The sequence below is a fragment of the Harpia harpyja genome, chromosome 1 (assembly GCF_026419915.1).
Source record: "Harpia harpyja isolate bHarHar1 chromosome 1, bHarHar1 primary haplotype, whole genome shotgun sequence".
NCBI lineage: Eukaryota > Metazoa > Chordata > Aves > Accipitriformes > Accipitridae > Harpia > Harpia harpyja.
The window spans coordinates 8627711-8654703 of NC_068940.1; the positions used below are offsets into that span (position 1 = coordinate 8627711).

Consider the following 26993-nt stretch of genomic DNA (forward strand, 5'->3'; position numbering starts at 1 on the left):
ATTTAGGGCCTGGCCACCACAGAGCTGGTGAAAGTTGCAGGAGAAGTTTGAGAAAGGTTGCTGTACCAGTGGGCCAAAGGACTAAGGCAGCTGTTAAATTCTGCTCTACCTATTTAGGTGTGCGCGTGATCTGGCAACAAAATTTACTGCCAGTAGGAGAAATAATTGACGCTGATCCCCCTTAAAAATGAGGTAAAGTGCAAGTATTAATGTCTTGTAGGAGTAAAGGATATACAGAAAACTGCTGTATTTGGCTTAGTCTAGATAGATGCTTTCAGTTCCTTATGGGCAATACAAATTCTGCTTGATCCATAGCTGTATTTTGATTTGCATCCTGATTTTAGAGTCCCCTGGGGATCAAGTTCTGAAACCTCCTCAGCATCAAGGGAGCAGAAGCACAATCTGAAGTTTTTAGTCCCTGTTGAGATACTGCCTTTTTGTGTCACTAATAGGTAACATAGAAGGAGTCCCCAGCCTACACTTAGCTACAACATCTCCAAACATTAAAACTGTAAGCCTTGGCTGTTAACTGTGAAGGAGCCGATTCTCATCTTGTTCACATTGCAGCCACGATGCAGAGCTGGCTACTCATACCAACCTTGGTCTTGGTCTTGCTTGGCCTGTCCCAGCATGAGTGTCACTGTGGTTTAAAAATAGCAAGTGTTACTTACCCAGCACTGTAAATGTGCCGGGCATTGAAGGGACGATTGGAAACAGGGCAAGGCTTTGCTTTGAATTACTCTTACAGGAAAAGTTACAGGAAGTTTAGTCACTTACTAGTTCAGCTTATGGCAAACTTGAACCAAAAGGGTTCTAAGTCAGCATTTTAAATGCTGGATACCCCAAACAGGTCAAAGCAGTGGGACTTCTTTATATGCATTTAAAAAGCCCAGCTGTACGTCTGTGTCAGTGACCCCAATAAGCTGTTTTGTCTTTAAGAGAGCCTGAGCACTCATGTTTTATTCAAGCAGTGGGGAGCTCAGTGTGCTCAGCCCCCTGCAGAATCAAACTACTTGTCACTTAACTTCATCTTCTCAAAATTACACATTTTGGCTGGAGAACCTGAGCCTCCAGCCAACACTTAAATTAAAATTGACAGGTAAGGTGAGATGGCTGTAGCAGGGTATGAAGTTGTGAGAGTAATTGTTTTTGTAATGAATATGTCAAGTTGATCCCATTTAATTTTGTATGAAATCTGTATACCCGGGGTTCATTACTTCTATGTCATTTATATATTGCTTTATTTTTACATTTTTACCTCCTTCCACGAGGAACATGGATCAGAGCTGGGAATTTCTGAAAGGCAATTACCGCATGCAGTATTGCTGTTAGAGCCAAGCTGCTTTTGTTAACCCTTTTCAGATTTCACAGGTTTTGTGTGAACGCTGCAGTTCTACTGTGGTCGCTCAGCAATTCACAGCTGCTACTAAGCAGGGTTTTGGCACTTTATACTAACTGTAGGGTGCAATTTGGGCCACAGAGGCAGAATAGCACCAGCAGCTGGCTGCTACTTACTGCCTTCTTCTGTATCCCAAATGATAGCCTGGAAGACCTGCCCCCAATTCCTGCCATTTCTTAAATGCTCCACTCATAAGGTTGCGTCATGCCAGGGCAGCCTGACCCTTTTATCCTCATCCGTGTTTTGCTGGGCTGACAGAGCACCATCACATGTGCTTCACCCCATCCACCCTGCCAGGATTCCCACCCACCGTGCGCATCCCTCCATGCCAGCAGCAGGCTTGAGCTGACCGGGAGTTACAGGGCGCACCGCAGATTGGACCCTGTGCAAAAAGTCTAAAGCAAATAGTTCTCCCCTTCTCTTCACCATTCAGTGGCTAGCGAGAGACATAGAGTCTGTGCTGAGAGCATCTGAGCACACCTTTCCCAGCTGTTGGGAGTCCCAAGCACTCCGTCTTCACCTTTCTTTTCTGAGAAAGGGTTAGTTTCAGGTCATAACTCTGGAAGAGACGTCAGAGCTGCAAATCCCGCAGCAGTTCCTGCTGACTTGCTTATGCAGCTCTCTGCCCAGTGTGCCAGCTTTTGTGACACCCCTGTAATCCATGCATGGCCTGTGCGCAGCATTTGTTGCTGGCAGAACAGTCTCAACTTGGGGAGTTTTTACTTAGTTTCATTTATTGCCAACTAACACAAACTTCTTATCACTGTTGGGAAATTCAACAAACACGTAAGTAAGCACCTTTCCTCCCCGTTTTCCAGACTCCACTTAAGCCAGACACCTCTCTTCGCCCCTGCCATGTCTCAAGTCCCCTTACTTTCACCACAGGTCACACTCAGTCTGTCCCGACTCCTTCGGTGAGGAAGGGGGTGGCACAGGACATTGTGGTCATGTGTGTAATGGTTTCTGTCTGCCACTCCTCCTTCTTACTGTGCCTGCTCCATTGTGGGTTGTCCACAGGCCACAATCCCTTTGCGGCTGTCCCTGCTCTGCCATGGGTCACCCAGGGACTACTGTCCCTTTGGGAGTGCACACGTTTAGCATGGAGCACCTCCTTTCGAGAGTGCATCTCCAGCTGCATGGCTCCTCAGGTGTGTCCATGTGTGTCTCCTCTCCCAGTGACTGCTGCTGTTTCTTAAATACGCTTGAGCAGAGGTGTCCTGTGCTCCCCTGACTGGCTGAACTTTTGGTGGCTCACACCATTTTCAGAGCGAGGTGGAACTTGTCTCTGTGACTGGCATGAAGCAGATCATGGCCTTCTCCCACACAGGTCACACTGGCAGCCCTTGCTACCCTAACTCTACCATTTATGCCCAACACAGCACCCATGTGTGTAATAATTGGGTGCTCATGTAAACTAACTGGGTGCTCACACATTAACAAATTGGGCGCTTGTGCATGTACTAACAGGGTGCTTGGGCATAAATTATTTGGGCGTGCATGCATGAACTAATTAGATGCTTATGCATAAATTAATTGGACATTCATGCATAAATTAATTGGGCACTCATGCATTAATTTATTCAGTGCTCATGCATGAACTAATTGGGCACTCACACAAGAATGCAGCAAGCCCTGCAATTTACGGCCTATATGGCACTCCTCACCTCCGCAAGGCATATACTGAAGAACTATTTGAATGTTAATCCATTATGAACTCTTTCAACAACATCACAGTCTTAATGTACATCAGTTATAAACTCCACTCTTCCTCCCTTTGGACCAGGCAGTAGGGATTAATACCATAAGAGTACACTTACTAAAATGTCACTCCTCCATCCTGAGCACCACATTAAAGGGGTTAACATCCCAGTTTGGTTATATACCCATCACAGACCCTACCCCTGGACCAGACTACAGCGGTTAATAGTGCAACAATGCATGCATATGCTTACTAAAATTCGGCCCACTCTCCCCTGGGAACCAGATGACAGGACTCATCAGCACGGTCTGGGCAACATGTTATCTGTTACAAACTACCCCTTTCCCCTGGGGACTAGAGTATTGGGGTTAACATTAACACAGCCTGAATATATACTCACCACAAACTTCACCCTCTCATCCTTGTGGACAAGACTATGGAGGTTAATATTACAGCAGTCTGAGCACATGCTTATTACAAACTTCACACTTTTTGTTTCTGTAAAATACATAACCCAGAAAGCCCCAACAGTTTGAATACATACCCATTACAAACTCCACTCCTCACCCCTGTGGACCCCTGTCAGGGTTAACATCATCATAGTCTGAATACTTGCTACAAATTTTAGGACTTGTCCTTTCAAACCAGCCAACCAAGAACATAATGGCAGGTCAAGTTATTCACTGTGCTTTAGCATAAAAGCATATGATTAAGATTGTACAAGCAAAAATTAACACCACTGTTAAAGGTACCAATAGAGTCATGAGTTCAGTAGCTGTAGGGCTTCACTGACATCCAAAATCTGGGGGGGGGGGGGGGGGGGGTGAACAGTGCTCACATGCAGCTGTGTGGGCATTTCCCCATTTGGGGAAGAAGATGACACAAACAGCTTCACTGTCTTGGGATTTGCTCCATAGCCATAACAATAAGAACTGAGCTCTGACTTTTTTGCTGCGCTTGCAATTGCTTAACTCACAGCTCTAGATTTATCTCCCACTTCCATCCTATACTCCTCCTTTTCATTCCGGAACATCCGTTACTCCCAGCATGTATGGTGGGAGCATGGAGAATTTTCAGCCCTTTTTGACACTTTTTTCCAAAGGTGAACATAAAACTGGACACTCAGCATTTTCCATGGAGCTAATCTCGCACCTCTTTTCCAGCATGCTTCCCCCAGTATGGTATCTATAGGTTACTCCTCGATCAACAGGACATTGCACCATCTTATCAGCTGATCCTAGAGGAGCAGTAGCAACTGTAGCTGTCAGAGCTTTGGGGCTGTGAAGTTAGGTGTTCACCACTTTTGTAGGTTTTGGTCTCCAAAGCCAAAAGTGGCATCCCACAAGCTCCAGCTTCCTAACACCACCATAGCCACTGCAGGGGCATCTCTCAGGGGCAGTGGCTGTGCATGTCCCACATTTCTGTAATTTTGCTCAGAAAAAAGGACTGCCAAGTGTTCACGCTCTCGGGAGCAACATTTCCATCTCTGCAGGTCTGTTGAACCAGTGTAATTGGGACTGCCTTTGTTTGCAGTCAGCTGTCTACTATCAAAACCCTGCACCTTATGCCCCACATGATGCTCAAGCATAAATTAACAGGGCACTCATGGTTGAACTGATGGGGCATTCATGCACAAATTAATTGGACTCTCATGTGTGAACTGAAAGGGCAGTCATACATGAATGCAGTAAACCCTGCATTTCTTGACCAACACAGCATGCAGAGCTCTTCAGAAGGCAGGATCTAGTAGGTAAAATTGGCACTGGTTACCCCAAATCCCAGACATGCACTTTCTCTCACAATCTCATGGGAAGCTCCCCAGAGGCTGAGCTGAACGTCCTGACTTTGACTGGAAGGAGGTGGGCATGGCCAAAAACCAAGCTGCAGAATGATAGCATGACTACTTTTGTGTTGGTTTGTGGGCCAGGCCTTCTCTTGCCGCTGGCACTGGAGCTGAAAATAAAAATCTGTGAAAGGCCAACTGTGCAGGCCCTACAACACACCACTGAGCCCCATGCAATCTGCTAGATGGCAGTGGTACATACGTTTTTTTTCCATTGGCTGCTTATTACAGTGTTTATTAAGGTGTTTCAAGAAAGAGTCAATTACTCATCAGATGTAGGGAGATTAATCATGGTTCCTTATTCACATGGAATATTAACACTTCTCCTTTATTGTCTCCCTAGGGCTTTGACCTCACATTTAAACTAACAGAATGAAATATAGCCAGGCTCACGCTGAAGTACCTCCACATAGCCACTGTTGCTGTTAATGATTTGCAAATGGAGCCTCCAAACAGGCATGCCCTTTCTTTCTTGCACTATCCCCTAGACAACGTGTTTAAGGGAGAAGTAAATAAAGCCACATTTACAACAGTGACAGATCTTGCCACAATTTCTGCCTCTGTTTTGCAGGGGAAAAGGAGAACAATCTCCTTTCCCCTCCGAATTTCTCTTAAACACCCCTTTGGAGCCTATGTCTCCAAAGGAGCTAGTGTGCCATGCAGAACAAGCTTGCTCTAAAGCCTAGTGAGATCAGCTGGTGATTGGGGCGCTCCGCTGCAGGAGGAATTGCTGAGCATGAGGCTGGAGAAAGCTGAAGGGGAAGGAGTGAAAGCTACTTGCCTGGATTCTTCTGTCATATAACTCTTCAGATGTGCTTTTGGGACCAGTGCAGTCTGTGCTGGCATGCGCTCGTACTTGACAGTATTCACAGCACTGGTATTTTTTCTGGCCTTTTTGCCTGGCTCTGAACTGTGCTAGCTTACCTTTTAGCTTCAGGGGACAGCTCTGCAGTGGGTTTCTGTAACAGGTTTTTCACTCCATCATCTCTGTGGGCTCTGGAGAATCAGGCTGGTAGGAGACAGCTGGAGCATTTCCATCTGCATCTTCTGGTCAGTAACATGGGACAGAGCCCAGGGGCTGTGAAGCCTCTGTAGAGCTGTGCTGAGTGGTGCCTGCTAAGAACCAGCTCCAACATTTCTGGAAGTTGCCTGAGCCTGGCTGTTCCTTATACATTAAAGCTTGCAGCTCTCAAGGTCAAATTTACCTTTCAATAAACCTGGAAGCTTCACTTGCTTGTAGGCAGATGGTGGAGGGGAGGAAGGGGCAGATCTGTAAATACACGCATGGGATATTGGGGCATCTACAAGATTTGTCTGCTTCTAGTTCCTAGTATTGGTGGTGACTGGAGTTGAGGCATTTCAGTGCTTGAGAGCACCAAGCAGCAACAGGCAAGCAAGCAATAAAGTCGGGGGAGATGTTTGTAAACTGCAGCATGCAGAGTATTAAGCTTCACATTGCTCCAGTAAACACACTGTTACATTTTGCATTTAGACATAAATGCAGTAACCGATCTTTTCTCCAGGGCTTCGGAGGGCAGAACTGTGGAGGTACCGTACAGAGGGGATGTGGAACTCACCATCCTGGACATCCTTGGGGGGCTGCGCTCCACCTGCACCTACGTGGGAGCTGCCAAACTCAAGGAACTGAGCAGGAGAACAACATTTATCCGGGTCACCCAGCAGCACAGTCAGGTCTTCTCTTAGCCCGGGACTGGGGTCTGGAGGGAGAGGGGTGGGAGAGAGGAGCAGGAAGGGCTGTGGTTTTGTTTTGCTCTCTCCTCCATGTTGTGTAAGTGGCAAACTCCTCTCTCTCTCAGAATGGCAGTGTCATAGCCATTGGAGGGGCTGTGACTGGGATTTGGAAGGGGAAAGTCGTGCTATTAACACAGTGCCATTGGTTCAAAATGCAATAGCTTAATCTTTTATTGTTGTGCCTATTTTATTTTTTAATCATCATTTCTTCACCTGTTTTTTTCCCCCCTCTGATAAATAGCTGTTGAAACCTCAGTTAACAAGGAATTGGCTTGTACAGACACGGCTGTTATGCCTGCACAGATATACACATTGCCTTTTTTAAGACTGACCTGTCAGCTTCTGGCAGTGCACCCTCCAGAAATTGCAGGCTGGTAGAGAAAAAGATGCAAGTAATTGTGCGGAGAAACCAAAAAATCAAATTCTCTTAATCTTCATTCTGGCAAAAGAATGGATGTTTGTGGCACGGCTGCCAACCTGCAGAATATCAGAGGTGGATGGTGGATGAGGCCTGGCTACTGGTGACTTCTTACTGTGATGATAAAAATGCCGGGTCTCTTTCACTCTCAGTTCACAGGGCTGGTACTGCCGTTCTTACTTAAATCTCCCTAGGCAATGGACTTGCCACTTCAGAAAAGCTGGCATTGAATGTAGCAAACCCATGCTGCCCCCCTTGTCCCCATCCATGGAGATCATTCAGGAGAAAACGTCTCAGAGCTTGCCTGCTTTTTCGTGCATGCAGTTATTGAATTACCTGGGTTCCTGCTTTTACCTACTCCCTGTGAACAGATTTTTAAGACACTGAAACTCAGCAACAGTAACCCCACCAAGGAGGGGTTTCTCTGCAGCCCTCCCTGTTCCCTTGCCTGTTCATATCCATGTAGCAAAGATGTAAAAATGCTATGCTCTGCATTGTCTGTGGCCAGGTGAATGAGGCTGGAGGGATCAAATTCACTTTTGGTTATTTGGTACCACTCCTTTGTGGACCTTGACACCACGAAAAGCAAAAGGGAGCTTTCAGCAGAATAGCCTGATTGCAAGCCACTGGTGGGCTAAGATGGAGTTAAAGCATTTGCTCTTAGGGTAGTAATGGATGTTTAAGACTCTGGGTAACACTTTAATAAAGTGTAATGGCCCACTAATTAATTGATAAATCACAATGAAATTTCTTTGGAAATACACATTGCATCCACATGAATACTACAGTAGCTTGTTATGATAAATGATGTAGAAGTGAGCACCAATGAATTAATAATGCTTTGCCACTTACTTTAAAGTGCTGCTGAGATCGTAATATAGCTGATGTTACTTAAGTACTTCAGAGTCTTACTTTCCCCTCCTGTAGATATCTGTGGAAAGAGGCAGGGTTCCTTTGAAAAGCAAAAGAGTCATCCATAGGAAGAGGAATAGCAAAGAGAAGCTCTAGAATTAAACTCTCATGCTGGACTGCTCAAAAAGCCATGCACAAAGATTGATACAGTTGACCATGCTGAGGAGCAAATCTAGGTGACAAGCTGATCCCTGGTGATTTTGAAGTGTGTTGTGCATGTTAGAAAAAGCACAGAATATCTTCTGAATAGCCTGGTATTTTAAATGCCTTCCATTTAACATGTAGGACATAATTCTTAATTGTGGTATGACCCCTTCCTCTGCTTTGGAGGTGAATTAGGGCCTTAATGTGAGCACAGGTTATGCTCATGCTGGCTTTAAGGACCATTTGTCCTGCCCACATATCATAAAGGAACCTGAACTCAGAAGAGAAGCAGGCCCTGCGAATAAAGGACTTGATCTCTATTCCCTCCAGCCTGAAAGCATCACGTTAAGAGGATGCCAGGCTTCCTTACCACAAACCCTACCATGGGCCACATACTGCTCTTAACCTGCACTAAGCCCAGAGTACAGGCAGTATTACTACTCGGCATCAGTACGGCTGTAGGAGGTCACCGTTCCTTTAGTTACGTAATGTGAGGATTAGGGGTACAAAGGCAAGTGAACACCTCCGTCAGGAGCGGGGTTAGACTGTCACAGCGCAGGCCTGACCGCAGGTGTGTCTCCACGCTCGTGCCTTCATACGTGGGCAGTGCAGCAGTCTGCTGGTCTCACACCTACTCTCGCTAGCGCTTTTCTACTTTTTTTAGCTACATTTCTAAATGGGATTTAAGAAATACATATACATGTAAAAATATATATATTTGTAAACATTTTTTAAAAAGATCATATGCACACTGAACAGAGCAGCTTCATGACATGACTTCGGAACAGTTTCTTTTCCAAAGGGCAGGGGCTGGGGGCAAGGACTGGGGGCTGCCTCTCTGCAGGTGTGGCAAGCGTGGAGCCTCCTCCCCAGGCAAGCCGCACGCTTCCACAGCCAGCCTGGCCTGGGGCCACTCTCACACCCGCTTTCCTTCCCCTTTCGCCCACACCGCTGACTGACCAGTGACTAACAGGGAAAGGATGGGGATAAGCTAATCTTAAGTTGTCCCCTGAATTCTCCAGGCTGTGAATGACATTGACACTAAGAATAGTTACTGATAAAAGCTTTGACTTAGGGCATTTAGTTTTCTAAATAGCAGCTTTTACCATCATTTTGATAAGCAGCATGTTTTCTTTCTATTTCGTTTTCTCCTTCTCTCTCCAAAGTGAGCAGGAGAGAGAAATCGGCTGCAGAAGGGCTGAACTGGTGGCATGACTGCATCTCACCCAAAGTTGTATGTGAGTTTCGTTCACGGATAACCCTCAACCATGTCAGCGCTCACTATTCACACTGTACATGTCCAGCTCTCAGACAGGCTGCAAAATGGAAAAAAGACAAACTTGAGCCCTCCTTTAACACCCAGTCCTCTGCTCTAGTAGTTAGTCGCCCTCATCTGCACTTAGCCTCAGGTCCTGTGCCCTGCTCAAGCCCACTGCCACTGTCACAAGGAGCTGGGGCAGAGAGGGAGCTGGGGGCACGCTATGCCTGGCAGGATGGTCTGAGCGGAGACCACAACCACTGACAAATGCCACGTGCTATTTGCGGATCTACCTCACCTGCACATTTAGCCAGGTTTCTTGTTACTTGTCCTTCTGTGGGAAGTGTCATTCATAAGCACTTAGTCTTGGGTGATTGTGCATAACCTGGTCTTCTTTAACCCTACCACCCCAATCCCAGCCTGTCTAGAGGAACGCTCTGAGTGTGATAAGCTGCACTGTAGGCCAAGTTCATGCCTGCTTCCCCAGCCAGGCAACTGTTGAGCACCCAAGAGCAATGTTGAGGTTTGGCCCACTGGCTCTGCAGGGATTTAGTTTAACATACCAAAGACCTACAAGCAGGGATGCTGAAAAGGGCAACATTACATCATTAAAGCAATCCCTGCTGAGTGTGTCCTTCTCTGCCTTCTTGAAATGTAAGGACAGCTAAAACACCCCGTGCTGCTCCCAGTCATATTCTGGAGTCACCTTGCTGCAGTATGTTTTGCAGGGTGGGCTGGCTGGCCCTCCTGCCCACGCAGCCTGGCTTACCTGATCTCTCTCTGGGGAGGAAGGTTTTGGCAAAGCAGCAGCCTTGCTCGCACCCGAGTGACTGCGTGGTGGCTGCAGGGAGCGCACGTGTAGACCTCTTTGCAGGCATAAGGCAGCCTGTTAGAGGAGTGGGCCTTGAGCCAGCTTCCTGCCAGATGCAAAACAAGCCACGCAGGTCTGCTTTCTCTGAAAGAAACAAGTGTACGCACCTGGGGGTGCGCAGCTCCCCCCCCCCCAGCTCATTGGCACAGCCAGCTCACCCCCATCGGCCATGGGGCAGGGGCTTTGGCCATGCTCTTCTGTGCAGCTTGCTTCTCACCTTAGGGCATGGGGGTGGTGGGTGAATGTAGGATGGGGCCACACTATGAAGAGTTGTAAGCAGGGGCAGGAGGAGCCTCTGCTTACGTTTGGAGGAGCTTTTCCCATACAAAGGGTGCCTGTATCTTCTGTTCAGCGAGTCAGTAGCAGGGGGGAGATAGGATGGGGGGTGAGCAAGAAACATATCAGCAATTAGCCAAGCCCCCCTGTGTTGGGACAAGGGCTGGTGTTTTCCAGTCACGGGCATGTTGAATTTGAAGCCTTTTCTGAACCAAGCACTCCCTGGTTTATTGAGCTCCACTGTCTTGAACAGACTTGCTGCTACAGCTTTCTGCCAGTGTCCATCACTGCCTCCTGTCCCTCCACCCAGGGGATATTGCTTTTTAGATGCTAGTATCGGTTTTATACCAAAACTTTGTTGGAGCCAGGAGAGCTTTTGCAACTAGAGCCAGGTTTGGCCTTGCTTGTGTAGAAGAGAGAGAAAAAAAAAAGCCGCCAAGGCCTAAGAACAGCAGTTTGCCTTCTGCAGCAGCCAGAACTGGCAGGCAGGAGAGGGCCAGGCCCTTCCCTGTGGGCTGGCAGCTGCCCGGGGGCAGATGGGCCGAAGCAGGTCTCGGTTAGATGCTGGCACAGCTCTGCGCCCCTGAACACAGCATGGATCGGCCCCCCGTGTAGCCTTTGCTTCGCTTTGAGGTCATTCAGATGTTTAAGCGAGCCCTCTCCAGCATTTACCTGACACAATGTTTACTGGTTAGTTTTCATACATAAGTAATTCAGAGTCCAAAACTCCTTGGTGTTGCCTGCGATAACTGTGAAGCGCTTCTGCGCAATCGGCAAAAAAGAGCCGATGAGCATTTGATGTCTTCCTGCCCCTCTCGGCCCTGCTGAGATGGCGATGACGAGCGCTGCCTCCCCTCATCGGTAGCAGCCATGCGTGTGCAATGCCTCCGGCGCACGTGGCACCATCGTTTGACGTGTTCAAAAGTTGTAAATGGAAAGTTTTTGTCATGCAATAAAGAGCTTCACTCTGATGGTCTGGAGAGGGTTTTATGGCCACGGATGGGTACGTGTGTGTTTCTGCGTCATTGTGAATAAAAGCAAATGCTCTTGGGGGGGGAGAGGAATTAAATTGGGCAAATTACTTCCCTAGGACAGCGCTCTCACATTCAGTCATAACGCATAAAGACAAAACACGTGTTTGCAATTGGCACTGTTATTTTATTAGTACGAGTATACTGAAACAATAAACTTGTACTGGTATACAGACAATTTCTTTAAAACAATTTTGTTCAAATTTTGAATCAAACATTGTTTTATTATAATAATGAAATAATTTCTACCTAGAAAACCTGCAAGCACCATCAAAGAAAGGGACCATAAAATTCAATAAACAGACGCGAGTGTATCCTACAAATAGACACACCACCATTAGAAAATAGAATATGAATTCTTCCATTTTTTTAATATTTGTTTTAAAAAAGCTAGTGCAAGTACAATATTTTACACTGGAATTACAGAGAGTATGCACGCATATGGAAAAAAGTTCTCCTGTCACAATAAAAGCTCTTAACTATGTCTGTATGCACTTAAAATCTTCTCCTCTTTTCAATAAGGTGCAAAACGTTATTCCCTCCCTATTTCTCCTTTGTACTGGCCATGTCAGCTCAATTTCTCCCCAACACAAAGCTGTGATATCCCTTTTACTGGGCCTACACTAGGAACTACACTGGAAGTGTGATTTGCAACAGCCCTCATTAGTAATACCAGAACATTTTAAAAAAAAAAAAAAAAAAAAAAAAGACCTTAAAAACTACTGCTGTAGAATGGCTAACCCTTACCCCGGCACGGCCAAGCGCCGCCGCCGGCTGCCGGGAGCGGTGACATAGCTAGTACAAAATGGTTTTCAGTAGCTCACCCGAACTGAAAAAGGTTGGGAAATCCCCCCACCCGCCCCGTTTTGTAACACTGCGAAAAGAACAGTGTTCAACAAGTTAATATATTATTCCGACAAAAAAAAAAAAAAAAAAAAAAGAGCAAATACATACATTAGTGAGTTTCAACATTAGCTGACTGTCGTGAAGAGTCGTATCTATGCCTTAACAGATTAGTCACTTCGCTAAGAGGCCAGCCCGACGGCCAGGCAGAAGACACAGACTGAGCCACCCACAGCCGCCCCGGCCCATTTTTGCCCTCAGCTACACAGAGCCAAACCCGACTGACTTGGAGAGGAGTTCTGCAGAGCGTGTTCAGAGGGAGAGTACGTGGGTCCTGGATTTTTAAAGCAAACGCCAGGGCGGGATCCCCTTGCTGGCGGGTGTGAAGGGGCAGAGCGGGCTGCCCAGGGAGCCGCGCCAGCCGAGGATCCGGGCCCTGCAGTTTCTGCTCATCAGCAATCCCGTAGTACAGCAACGACAGCTTCAACGAGTGACTAACGCTCGCTGCAAACACTTCCAATGCATATACCTACTGCGTGGTCGAGGGAAAGGGCACAGGAGCTTTGACCGCTCAAAATAGAAACGAACAAAAAAGAAACAACCTTGGATGAAGCCTCCATAAAATCCTCAGTGGAAGACTTGAGTCCTTTCAGCTAACGACAAGAAAAAAACTACAGAAACCTTAGAGACTGTTATTGTATAAATACTACCTGTTGGCTGAATGCACTTCATTGTAACACAACTGGGGCTGGTTTTCTGAGCACCCGGGGGTCACCTGGACAGGGCGAGTATTTCTGCCCCGTGCGCCTGCGGGAGCGCAAGCTTGGGTCGCCTCCGGGGAGGGGGACGGAAGCAGCCTGGAACATCACCCGCTCTACCCTGCCGCCGGCTCCCAGCTGCCCAGCTTGATCTTTGGACAGGAAAAGGACCCTCTCCTCAGAAACCGCTTCAGGATCCTCTCCGTTTGGCTCCTGAAAAACACCGGTCTCGCCGTCGGTCAAGACCGTCACTGGGAACGTGCGCCGTGTGACCGACCGCTCCCCGGCAGAGGCGGGGGAGAGGGGGCAGCGACGGGGGCTGGAAGGCCGGGTCGCCTTGGGTATCGCTCTGCCGCTAGCGCTGGGCTAGGATCCCTTGTCGTAAGCACTTCTTGCTCAGGGTTATACTCTTTGGGTTTCGTCTGGAAGTGCTGAAAAAAACGTGGAACAGCATCCCGGAGAGAGGAAAAAAGGGGCCCAAAAGGCTTCAGGCGGGAACTAAGCAGGTCGCGCTCAGCCGGCAGCGGCCCTCCACCCATCCGGACGCGGACGCGGACCCGGACGATCCCCGGCAGCGGGGCCGGCCCGGCCCTGCCTGCGAAGGGCACGGCCAAGGCCTCCCTTGGAACCAGCCTTGCCCTCTGGGCTGCCGGGGGCTCCCTCGGCGCAGGCGGGAGAGACTTAAAGCCAAAACACAGCTGGGGAGTGAGACTCTACTTTTGCACAGTAGCCACCCTTTGAAGTGCCCTGTAGCTGCACTCGAGAATTGCTGCTCCAAGGTGTATTTTCAGCACAGGAATAAACAGCATGAAGCAAGACTCCATTCCCCAGAAATGGGACCCATGTAATATGAACAGAAAATTAAGCACAGTTGTTCTTTAAGAGCCTTTTAAGTAATAATTCTTCCTGGCCAAAGCCAATACAAATCAGATCATCTAGACATGACATTTTCTATATACAAAAAACATGTAACTTTCAACCTTTCTCTGCTTTTGTATTTAAAAACTTTTTTTTTTTTTACAAACAAGGTATGAAACTCACTGTTCAAACAGAGCCATCTCTTTTTCAAACACTGAATGAATCATTCCAACATTCATTTTTCTTTTGTGCAATTTTTTTAAAACATTACCTGTACTCCTCAATGTGAGTGCTTCAAAAAAAGTTTCTATTTTTAATAAGCTTCTCAAATTAGGTTTACATCAAAAAATATTCCCACAAGGTATAGTGCTACAAGAAAAGATCCTATCAGTAAAGGTAACACATCTGAAGCGAGGTCGTCTATGTAAAAGAAATTGAACTCTGGAGTAGAGGTGTGCAACGCGTTTGGAATTTCCCGATCGACACAAAGCAAGGCTGTCCTCAGGACAGGGAATCAAGTGGACATGTAGGCATATGAGTAAAAAAAAATTTCACACATATTTATTCGTGTGCAAACAGACACTTCTGTCTGGGGGTGTGTGTGTGTGCACGTATGCGTAGCTGCATCAACAAATTCTCATTTTCTATGTATTTCAGGATGGGGGGGGGATGGGAGGGTTAGATAAACCAGAGGAAAGGAAATTACTGCCTGCACTCTGGTGGTGCGTTCATTCCCCTTGCTTTTCACATCAGCACTGGCCAGAGCCCAGAGCGGACTCTGCTGTTACCTGTGATGATGGGGAGGGAAGAAATGGAAATTATTTGTATGAGTGCATGTCCCATTTTGCCATTTGTCCAGTTCCTGGGACAGCAGAAGTGTTTCAGCAGGCCAAATCCCCCCTGCCTGCCTGGGACTTCTGCCCTGGCGAGCCTGAACGAATCCCAAGATTTTTCCAGCTGCCTGAGTAAGGTCAGGATCTGGCCCTGACTGAACCAAGCTTCAATTTCACAAAGATTTATACAGGTGCATCACAGCAAGCTCCCGAGCAGCCTTTGGCAGCCAGCCCGGACCTCCCATAAGCACGTGTATAAGTGTTTGCAGAACTGGGGCCCAGGACACACAGAGCACTGTGCCAAGAGCCCCCCTCTTTGAAATAACACTATTAGTGTTTAAAAAAATTGAGGATTCGCTCTCCTTGATACAAGCTTTTTTTTTTTTTTTTTTTTTAGCAGTTGCAGGTATTAACAGAATTTCACCGTTTCCTTTTTTACTAGTGGCAACACACTTTAAAGTAAAATAAATCTCTGCAGAGAGTGAATTTTCATGATAACCAACAGCTACAGTTCGCGCTGAGCCTGCTGCTTTTGTATCGCAATCTAAGTGAGATCTACAAAGTTTAAACCGTGAGATGCAGGAAATCCAAACTTGTCTGTAACATTGTACATCCCTACTCCAGAGCAGTAAAAGTGCTGCTTCTGGTCACATCAGTGTACCACACATATGCCAGCCCCATCCCTGAGTAAAAGGTGTGAAAGGTTTCTAAATGTTCCTTGATTTAAGGGAAACAAGAGTAGTGATGTCACTTCCCCACGCCGAGAAAATGACGGGAACAACAGGTCGAACGAAGCGACAGCGGGATGAAGGAATTAAAGGAATAAAAAAAGGAACATGTGTGTCCCCCTCCTCCCGAGGTCTGCATCTTCGAGGGAAAGCGAGCCCAAGGGCAATGTACGAAATGGTAAAATAGGTCAACAGCGACTCCGATTTGGGTCTCGACCAGAGGACTCGAGGTAAGTGACATCAAACTCAAATTCCCCATGATGTGGCCCAGACAAACTGAAACAATGCCTAAGTTAAACACTATAAGGAACAGTCATTTATATATATAGATATATAGATAGATTAGATAGATAGATAGATAGATAGACAGATAGATATTTTTTTTAGAAATCCCTATAAAGAGGTTCTTGTTTTATTTTTCTTTGCCCTGACTAATTTCTTGGTGATTGTATGCGTTTCATTGTAAACTAAACAGGCTTGCTACAAAAAGAAAAAAAAAAGAAAAAGAAAACTACTGTCAGTTACTATTGCGAAGTGGACGCTGCACAGAAGCAGCGGCTAAACCTCCTCCTTTGGCTTCGCCTCAGCATCTCTATGCCTGTGAGTGGCATTTGTGCACGCGCCCGGGGATCGATGGCACTTCCCAGACATGGGGACTCACGGCAAGGGACGCTCGGAGCCGGGGGAGAGGCAAAGCCCCACCTTGCAAAGGACTTGGTGCCCAGGGGGACTTTTCTCTCCCTGGTAGGAGCCAGGTCTTGCACGTGTGCCGTCCAGGCGGAGGGCGGCATTCAGCCGTATGGCCGAGTGCTGCCCTCCGCTTGGATGGCACGCAGACATTAATACATCTTTTTTTTTTTTCTTCCTGGATCTTTTTTAACATCGAATACAAAAAGGGGTTGTGTTTCCCAGGGTAAGGGACGCTTGACCCTTAATATGTTGGGGTTTTTGTTTTTTTTTGGTGGTGGTGGGAGGATAGGGACGGAGGTATTAATAGGGAAAAAAAAAGGTAGAAAGAAAGAAACTGTTCAAAAAAAGAACAAAACCAGGGGAAATCAGAAGTGGGTATGAGATCTAGCTAACACCGCACGGGTGAGTCTAAGTTGGCACGTAAAGTATTGCACATCCTACAAAAGCCAAAGCATGGAAAGGGACAATTGTTTGGAAAGAACCAGTTATTTCAGAATTCCTCAGTCTGAAATACAAGCACAGAACTAATACATTCCTATTGCTCCAAACGTATTTTTTTATTATTATTATTTTTTATTTTTTTTTAGTGTTAGTTGAATAGATCCAGTCAGTTTAATAGCCCCTGCTTCCTTATTAACCACAAATGTGTATGCGTATGGTTTTACTTGAGTTTTTTTTTTCCAAGTACATGTGAAGTACGGAAATAGTGGTACAACTGTGAACTAAAATCTGTAATTCTTTCTATTCCTTTACCATCAAAGTTTAAAAACAAAACAGGAAACAAAACAAAACAATAAACTGCAAGTGCCCTGAGCAGAGTATATGGAAGATTAAGCAACTTCTCTGAGCAGAAATATTAACAAATAAGCACTAACTAAGCAGTGTGACTGTGAGAAGAAACCCACTCAGCTATTTGGTAGCCTGCTGAGAGGTTAATAAAATTCAAGGAAATTCAAGAAAAGTTTCAAGCTATTTTAAACGTATTTCAACTTTTTGGTGCACCCCAGAATATGGTATAAAAACAATTAGTTCTGGTGTGAGCTAAATTTCAAGTAACAAATAACAGAGTCAAAGCTGGGGTTTGGGGTTAACATTTCTTCTCTTAAATAAAAGCACTGTATTTTAGGGGAGAGGGAAAACACGATTTTAAATAAATTTGTTCACTTTAGGTTACTGCGTTTCTAATGACGGACTTTTATTTCCATTCCTCCGTATCAGTACAGCTTCTTCAAAACTACCTGAAGGATGCGAACTCACCAACCAAAACCAACACGAACGCTTGCTCACGTAGGGCCCAAGCTCAATCCCACTGAAATCAACGGGATCTTTCTAGTGGCAGCAACGGGCTTTAGCGCTCAGCCCTGAAGTACTTCATACTTGCACCTCGCCGAGGCTTGTGCAGGAGGCTGGGTGCACAGCACCTCAAAGGATCCGGCCCTGCCTGGGGAAAGAAAAGACTGAACGGCATGAATCCCCCCCATCCTACTTGGTTTGTACCAAACTCTTGAAATCTCGCCTTTCCAATGGAAAACGATGCAATTAAAATAACAAATAATAATAATAAAATAACAATAGGTTTGTTTTCAAAACAAACAAACACCTTGCTTATGTATAGAAATGTTTCTTGTGGAAAACTCTCTCAGCAAGTCTGAAGAAAAATTCTCAGAGCTGTCCCAGTAGGACCTGGTTCTGTGTGGCAGATATGGTAGAAAGACCAAAAATGAACTGTGAAAGGAACGTAACCCTATGAAATGGCCTAGAGCGTAGGCAGGTTAGTGAGTAATTGCTACATTTGTTTATGCTCTTTCAGACCCCCCCCAACCCACAACATTATTAGGTAAAAACTGCAGGAATACCACACAAATGATAAACTCAAGATGTGCAAATTGCAAGATTCTTTAAAGTCCATCTTTTTCAAAAACACTGGACAATGATTTTTTTTTTCCTCTTTCCTTTTTCCTTTCTCTTATTTTTTTTTATTATCTGTCAGCTCGCATATGCCTTTAACTCTTTCTCAAGCATTAAAGTTTAAAAAGTGCCTCCTATTAAGTAGTCCTTTGTGGACAATGACTGTCACATACTAGTTCAATAATTCACATTCATCCCTTTGAAACCACATTAAAACTTTCAGCATCTTGCCTGTGAGAAAACTTTACATAGTTGCATGTAGTTACAGTGTTGAAGAGATTTGTTTGTTTGTTTGTTGTTGTTGCTTTCCAAGCAGATTAAAGTGAGATACAGTACGTACTGAGTGTTAGACCAGGATGCTCAGCAATAAAGTGTGAACAGCATTTTAAGTGCTTAAAGACATTCTAGGTTCATCTTCAACAGCGAATTCCTGTGTCACACCGAAATTTGAAAAAAGTGGCACCAGTTGTCCATAATCATGAACTAAAAACAGTACTAGAGTTAAAGACAAAGATTTGCAACCTAACTGCAAACAATGGATGCCTGTGATCTCAAAGGGGCAGTATGCGTCTACCTTGTGGAAGCAAATGTCAATGGCGTAACCCGGTCGATTTGTCTAACACTGCACAAAAACAGGAGTGAGCCTGAGCCAGGTGGATCCACAGAGCCGGAGGCCTGAGCCAGGCGCATCCACAGAGCCGGAGGCCTTCTCACACACACCCATGCACACCCAGGACACACGCACGCACGCACCCACCCACCCCACTGCCACGAAGGAAAACCTTGCAGGGTGACCGGCGCAAGAGTCCGTACAGCCTCCCCGTCTGCTGACTCCGGGCAATGGAACTGCACTAACAAGCAGAAAGGAAATGTTGGTGTGGCAGTTGCTTTAGGAATAAAAATCAGTGCAGTCAGACCCCATGGGGGGAAAAAATATATATATACATATACACACACACAAATATATATATATATATATATATACTGTAGAGCCTTGAGTAAGAGTTGGCTTGTTGTTGAGAACGTCAGAGACTGTCCGATCCTTTTCAATAACACCCATGGGTTGTGTCCTCAGCATCCACCTGGGGTGAGGAAACCTCTTCACCAACCCGCCACAGAGCCGCAGTCCCTCCTTGGGACTGGCGTGCACACACACACGCACCCCTAGACACACGCACCCCACGCGTGACATACACCTCTGCTACAGTTCCCTTCTCCTCACCTCCCCCCAAAAAACTAGAACAGGAACCAAAACAACAGAACAAAAACAAAACCAAAAAAAAACAACAACGAAAAGAAAACCAAATCACAGCTGGACCCTGTCCTACACGAGGTGTTAGAAAACAGGAGCCATGACAACACATTCATTTCCACTAAGGGTGTGTGAAGCAGATACTGCCCCTTCTGTAGCTCTCGATAAACCTAGTCACTGACAAACACTTGTGGAAAAACATATGCACCAGTCTCCTGCATAATACCAGCTGCAACTATAACAACAAGGTTATAACATAAACCTAAAATAAGATGATAACATGTAAATACTGGGTTATTTAGTCTACAGTACAGTAATCTGGATAAAAATGACAAGGGATAGCCTAATTTCCTTTCCCCAAACAACTTTTACTTTCCTACGTTGGATCGACCTTCAATGCAAATCTTAACCTCCTGAGGAATAAAAGAAGGCTTGGGAAGAGTCAAAGGTGGCTCCTCTTCTGATTTCTCTAGTTTTCTTGTTTCAGGGGCTGACCACCTCCTCTTCCTCGTTGCCGGGGGCTTGCTGGGTTCTGTTTTGGTGAGCAAAGGTGCTGCAGGCAATCCTATTTTGTCCGGAAACTTCAGTTCACCGTTCTCAGCTAACATCTGTGCGCTTCCCTGATTAATCCCGTTTTCCTGCTCCGCATACCTGTGTCTACTTCCAGCTAGACTGTCATTCTTTGAATGCTTCAGCAAGATACTAGCTGAGTCCATGGGCTGGCCCTTTTTAATAGAGCCGTTCTTCAGGTTCTTGAGCGTGAGCGATATGCAGACGTCCCCCACCGAGAGTTTGGAGCATGGCAAATCAAAGAGCTGGCTGGTTCTCTCGGGGCAGCAGGATGACCAGCCTTGTCCAAATACAAAAAAAGGGTATTCTACCAAGACTTCCACGCTGACCTGCAGAAAGAGAGGGGACAACAGAGAGAGAGACAGAGGGAGAGAGAGGGGAGAGCGTGAGATCACCCGTGTGCCCTCACGCACATGCACGGCAGGCGGTACTTGCCACGGGGGAGAGGGATAAAACAAATTGCAAAAGCGCTGTTCAGGTTCCGCAAAATCAGTACGCTGACCACCAGACTTCACGCCTATCCTTGTCACACGGGTGTTAATGGTTTCTCTGAGCTCAGCATTTCTTAGCACAAGACCTCAGCGGGAATCAAGCTTTACCTTTATCCAGCCGCTCAGAGAGGCCTAAGAGGCAAAACAGCTTCACCATCTGGCAAACTCAGGTCCCTGCCATCCCCTTGTGGTATCTAGAGCCTCTCACCCACATCTAAAGACACTTTCCAACCAGAGGATGGCTCAAGGGAAGCTCAGTTCTGACACACAATTTCCTAAATGACCACAGGAATGTCATCCTCACCTCCACCCAAACAAGCACATACTTACCAGCGTTAAACGGTTGAAGGCATGCTGATTTCCAGGGGAAGGCCGTGAGTATGTACAGAGTTGTAGCCGTAAGAGCAGTGAGCATGAACCTGCCTTCCCCCAGCAGTCCTGTTACCAGTCCAGTTTCTTCCCTTCTCACACCTGCTCTCCCACTCTGCAGCTGAGTTCACCTCCTGCACTCCCTCAGGGAGAGGATCATCTCTCCTCCTCCTCCAGTTCCTGCACTGGGTCTTTTCTGCACTGTGTCCCCTTTTCCGCCCACTTCCCCCAGTTTAAAAACGTATCTGCTTATGCATCTTATCTAACCGTCTTACAGGGAGCTGCCACAGAGAGAACAGACCAGCAACAGGTGCCCACTGCTCCTTGATCTTGCAAATGCTGGGCCTTGAAGTCCCAACATGATAAGGCACTTAAATACCCGCTTATCTTTGCACATGTCAGCAGTCCAGTGCTCACCGCATGGGGCTGTGTCTGCAGGCTCAAACACTTGATGTGGGCTCCTGCAATTCACAACCCACGGGGCTGAGACCCCCCAGCACACAACAAGGAGGGCAGGAAATTCTGACTAATACTTTTTAAAAATTTGGCACGTGTTTTTAACTTGCTCTGTGTAACACCAGTGAGGTCTGCAACTCTAAAAGGGTGGCTTATGCTGAAGTCAGATATCCACTGCTCTGCTCCCAAGGTCCCCGTGTCCTCTGGAACTGGTCTCAGGCATGGGGGCAGGATCCTGCTCTGATGGTGTAACCCCTATTTGATAGGGGCTAAAGGGCAGGAGAACACCTGAATACATGTGCTCATCTCACTTCTGAGCCACTCAGCAGGCAAGGAGCATACCAGCTGCCTGGAGAGCCTTCCCTCTCCAGGAACACAGACTCACTTGAAAGGAACATCACAGCAGGCTTGTGAAACCACCTCTCACCCTTGGGAGCAAGTAATGCTGTCATACCGAGCATGGCTTTGTATTGTTAAAAATACATTTCAACATTAAGGAATAGAAGCAGTCTGCGATGCACATTGCACTCCAGTGTTCAAACATCTTTGTTCTTAATATTGTGAACCTTGGGATGAAGTTGCATGGCCTGTCTCACAGAAGAAGTTGGACTCGACAGTACAGCACCCAGCAGCCCTGCCACTTCCCCGCTACTGCTGCTTACTCTCAGAGGTGCCCTCCCTGCAAGCAGGGCCCGAGGTAGCTCCCCTGGCATCCCACCGGCTCCACATCCCTTTTGGGCAGGAAGACTTGATCAGGGATGTCCCACAGCTCAGGGACAGAGACTCCAGAACCAGGAAACCAAAGATTCCCATCAGATGTTGACTGTGCCTCCGACTGGTTAAGCCCATGTCAGCAGTCAACTGCAGTTTATGAGACAGTTGATTCTGCTGGAAAAAAACTTACAAAGTCTATAAATACACGCTACGTACTTCTGCAACTAGGCCAACGAATAACGCTGCATGTATTATCCTGCCACTCCACCTGCCCAATGCAGTAAGCCACTGTACAAGGAATTTCAAAAGCAGCAGTTCAGAGGCACAAAGATACCCTCCACTACATCAATTTTTGTCATATTAAACCTTTTCCGAGCAGAACTGCCTGCCAACAATCAACTACACACACGGCAATAGTGGAAAGGGACCTGACTTTAGGCCTGGTTTATGCCTTGAACTATGGAGAAAGTGGGGCAAGGTAAACATGAAAGTCCCATCCCTCCATGTCGTTGGACAGAAAAACTCCAGAGCCAGGATTTGCAGAAATATTTGCCCAGAGTTTGGGATCCTATTCCATACACATCCATTTCAATAAGGGGTCTGACTGGGCGAAGTGGTGAATATCCAGTATCTCCCATGGACTTAAATGGAAACTGCTGTCTACACAGAGCTGTAGGCTTCTCTCCAGGCATGGATCATCTGGTGGACACAGCTTTCTCCTTTATATTGCTATGTCTCTCCTCTTTTTTTCTTCCTGCCTGCCTGCTGTATTTTTTTTTTTCTCTTTCTTCTACTTTCCCATCCTTGTCAAAAGCTATTTGTATCTGTGGGAATCATACACGCTTGTGTGCATCATCCTCACCGACACACCAGTTCCTCTTGATATGAACACGCTTCCACCGCACGTTATACTTTTTTTTTTTAACGTGGCATCCAAAACACTTGCCTGAACTGTCAATCACTGAAACAAATCCCAGAACTGGTGGTGGTGACCATGAATAACACCAAATAGTAAAGATGGTGAAATGCCAGAATTTCCACAATTCGGTCACGGTGTGCATGTACCACTATTGATTTGAAATGGGTTCCCTCATGGATTATCAAGCCCTGTTTTAGCTGGCCGCTTCTGGATTCAGCTAACTTGGGATTTAAGGTAACCATTCTCTACAAGCAACAGTAGTCAAAGACCTTTTAAGTGTGAAAGTTCAGGAAAAACACCCCTGCATAATTTTTTTCTGACCACCACACTGAAACACAAAATATGAATTTTAAAAGCTCCCTCCCCCAATATCTTGCCATGATTATTGTAGGAGAGAAGAAATTTGGTCCCTCTTCAAGCACACCGAGGCTCTACTGCAAGCTACATTTACATCTCTGTTTTGTAAGACTGACTAGTGAAAACACCCAAAACTCTTCAGTGCAGCTGCTGAATATCTGCAATCTTCTATAACTCTTTATAATTTTATTTCTCAGCCAAACTCGGTAGGTAAGGCAGGCAATTCAGACTGCTCAGGAAACCCTGGCTGGAGCTGGAACGTGGATGATAGGTGCTGCAAGATCTGATGCCCAGAAAATACCCTTCCCATCATTCAGAAACACAGCAACTTTAGTCTTGGGGCTCACTGCTGCAACCAGCGTAACGAGCACTAAAGCAAAAGGTGCCTAGTAAAAGTGGTTTGTGTGAACTGTATTTTAATAAACGTAAACATACATTTTCCAATTAAGTGTTTTTCTCCCTGACATTATTAAAATGTGATGAAACTAGGAGTGGCAGGCTGGAAACAAAGAGAAGGAAGCGGTTCTGGAAACAATGTGCAATTAAGCAGTGGAGCTCTCCACTGAAGGCCTTGCTGTGGGTGCTGAGAGACTCCTCGGGTCCAAAAAACAGCTGGGCAGATTTGTGGAATAGAAGCTCTCCCTCTCACAGAGAGAAGTCTCTGTAGTGCTGCGCTCCCATACGACCTCGCCTACTCAGAGTCTTTGGGACTCCTAATGTTCCCACCACCCCGAACAACACTGCCTTCACCAGAGTGGATTTTCTCTGAGAAATTTATGGGGCTGTAGGCAGCACCTTGTGCCATGGGGACTACCTGTCACAACACATGGTCTGGGTGGTCATCCCCCCAGGGCTGCATCTAGCCCAGCTTCAGTACACCATCATAACAAATGGACCCAGCGCTTGAAGGTTAGGGGCTACTGCTCTCCACAGCCATGTGATCCCACCATTTCTCAAGAGAAGCCACCTCTGTGCACCAGACCACTGGCTGCTGAGTTTATCACAGAAGCTCTTATCTGCTGCACTCCCAGAAATCAGTAACATGCATCCGAAGACAGACCACAGCCACCCCATCACTCCAAGGAACAAGGACTTACTGCCCCTGTGACCAGGGGACATGGACATGGAGATCACATGAAGGGAAGGCTGGGAGAGATCTCCATCTGCAGCAGTGAACTGAGTCAACATCTCTCTTTCTGTGCCTGTTACAGTGCCAAAGATAATGAAAAGGAGAGTGTGGAGTAAAGAAAAAGTAACTGGTTTGTGTGCATGCAGAGATATAAGGGGAAAACTAAACTAGATGATGGTCTAAAAAGATATGCACTAAACTAAACTAGTTAGGGCTACTAACTAGATGCTCTAATGGGACTTTTCCATCTCTAGTGTCTATGATTCTGTTTTTTAAAAAAAAGGAAAATTAAGAACTGTATGTTCATCTTTTCTTTTTAAGCTATACTTTAGGAATGATTAGGAACTGAAATGCAGGGATGAAAGCAAGCATTTCAGAGAACTTATTTTGCATCTCCTGTATGTTTTGACCTTAACATCAATGGAGGTAAATTACTGGCTTCTGCTTGTGCCTGGCAGCAAAAGAAAGGACAGGTAGTAATGATGAAAGTGTTATTACAAGAATAGTGTGTAGAATTGCAAAGAGATGCAGATCCGTAGGTCTTTTCTTTTAGGCAACTTGAATGCAGAGGAGTAACAGCTGAACTTTGGGTTCTGGTCCAGCTGATACTTACTTGACTTCTTCCTAATCCAGAGCAAGGATGCTGTGAAATGGAAACCTAGCATCCCTCCAGGACTAAGGCCAGTTATTTCACCGAAAAGGCATGTAGCTTTAGTTGGGTTAATTTTCCTCTAGGTTTCCATACCTGGAAAAGGGTTGGATTTGCCAGGTGACTGGAAGATGGGGAAAGGAGGGAGGATGACCTCTTTCTGCCTAAGTGCTGTGCTGGGGAGAGGCAGCTGTGGGCTTGCCATGATACGATACAATAGCAGCTGCAAGGTGCCTCCCTATTTACATTACAGTTGTATATGCTCAGCTAAAAATAATCTCCTACCTCTGTCTCTCAATTGGTGAGAAAATTAGCTAATGTTTGCACAGAGTCTGAAAATACGATTTCATCAATATTATAATGACTTCCCAGAAATCCCTGGGAGGAGTACATAAGTAAGCCAAAGCTAATGATAACAATGCTATTTTTGTATGGCACTTACTCTTTACAACTTACACTCCCTTGATAATACCATTCGAAAAGCTTCCTCCTTCCAGAAGTATGTATGCAACTGAAACTTAATTGTAATCAAACACTTTGCGAAGCTACACTACACACGCAGATGTATCCCCACTGTATTCTGGATTCAAGATATATTTAAGTGCAGCAGCACCACAGTGCCACTGCTCAAAGCGGCACGACTAAATACTGTTCTTTCAACAAGAAGACTAAGCCCTCTTCACGCAGGCAAGCTTCTAGCAAGTAATGACTGCCGCATGCCTGCTAATAAAGCTAAATGCTTTCATAGAGCCACGTCGGGCTGAGAGTGAGGTCACGGAGACTTCAAGCATGTAGAAATGCTCTCTCGCTCGCTCTCTCTCAAGCCAGGCAAAGGAAAACTGGCAGAGCCGTCCCAGCTATGCAGGGACACAGCTGATCTGGGAAGATACCCAAGTCCTGGAATCTGCAGGAAACCTAAATTAAACGCCCGTTTCTAATCATATCTCTACGTGACTCGCCCTCCATTCTGGAAGCATCCCCGGTGGGAAACACAGCTGGGGAGTATTTTGGCTGCGATGATGTCAGCCCGCTCCTGATAGGCTTCTCCGTAAGGTGACACTTTGCTGGGTGAGACCCGTGTGCCTGGCCCTGGATTTTTACAGCCTCAGACTCGGCTTGCTTTCTGCCAGAGGATGGCACTCCACCCCCTGCAAAGGCGCTCTTCCCCGCGCCCAGGACTACAACACATCGCCTGCGTTGACAGATCTGCGAACGAGACATGACACAAATGCTACCTGCTAATTTGTACTTCTTCTGCTGGTGCAGAGACTGGTGGCCTGGCTGCAGGGAGAGAAATGAGAGCAAGATGAAAATTGCAGATGGGAGATTGCTACTTTTGAAATCTCATTATTCAAGGCACCAGGGAAAATGATAGTAACTGGTCCTGATCCAAGGATGGTTCCTCTAATCACGAAGCCTGAGATGCACCAAAATACAGCTGAGCGGTGGGGAAAAACTCACATCTTTGTACCGAAAGCACCAGAGGCCCAACTTCTATCAGCTGTGCAGATGCACACACATACATGAACAAAACCACATAGGGAATCTGCACGCTTGACATGAGAAAGTGGATGTGTCATATATAGCGATTTACCACGTATGCGCAACTGGGGAAAGACAGGTCACAGATTGCTGTGACCGTAAGAAATTTTTCCTATAATCTGCTCCTCAGTACCATTGCTGTTCGTTTTTCTTCTCCAAACTCTCATCCTGAGGTGCTTTACTACACGTGTCCACATCCAGCTTCTCTCTCTTTCTCACTCTGGTTCTCCAGTGCTGAGGATGCAGCATCGGCGTTGCAGATGCTGCAGTTCACAGCACTCAAACCAGACCAAAAAGACTTGCAACACGATTATTTAAAATGAG

General features: G+C 46.3%; 2 protein-coding genes across 17 annotated transcripts in view; one reads left to right on the forward strand and one right to left on the reverse strand.

Moving 5' to 3' along the window:
- The window catches only part of GMPR (guanosine monophosphate reductase), a 45320-nt gene extending 33216 nt beyond the window's left edge, over nucleotides 1-12104 (forward strand). Inside the window, exon 9 of one of the 2 annotated variants that reach the window (XM_052812705.1) lies at nucleotides 5285-6030. In XM_052812705.1, the coding sequence (XP_052668665.1) occupies nucleotides 5285-5309 (25 nt within the window). In that variant the 3' untranslated portion in view covers nucleotides 5310-6030. Of the gene's footprint in view, nucleotides 1-5284; nucleotides 6031-6464 lie in introns of those variants that run through there. The other variant, XM_052812618.1, reaches the window with a different exon arrangement.
- A 1971-nt stretch (nucleotides 12105-14075) lies between these two features.
- The window catches only part of ATXN1 (ataxin 1), a 228895-nt gene continuing 215977 nt past the window's right edge, over nucleotides 14076-26993 (reverse strand). For 14 of the 15 annotated variants that reach the window (XM_052811965.1, XM_052811401.1, XM_052812206.1 and 11 more), the window contains one exon: nucleotides 19821-20372. In XM_052811965.1, the coding sequence (XP_052667925.1) occupies nucleotides 19842-20372 (531 nt within the window). In that variant the 3' untranslated portion in view covers nucleotides 19821-19841. Of the gene's footprint in view, nucleotides 19073-19820; nucleotides 20373-26993 lie in introns of those variants that run through there. The other variant, XM_052812484.1, reaches the window with a different exon arrangement.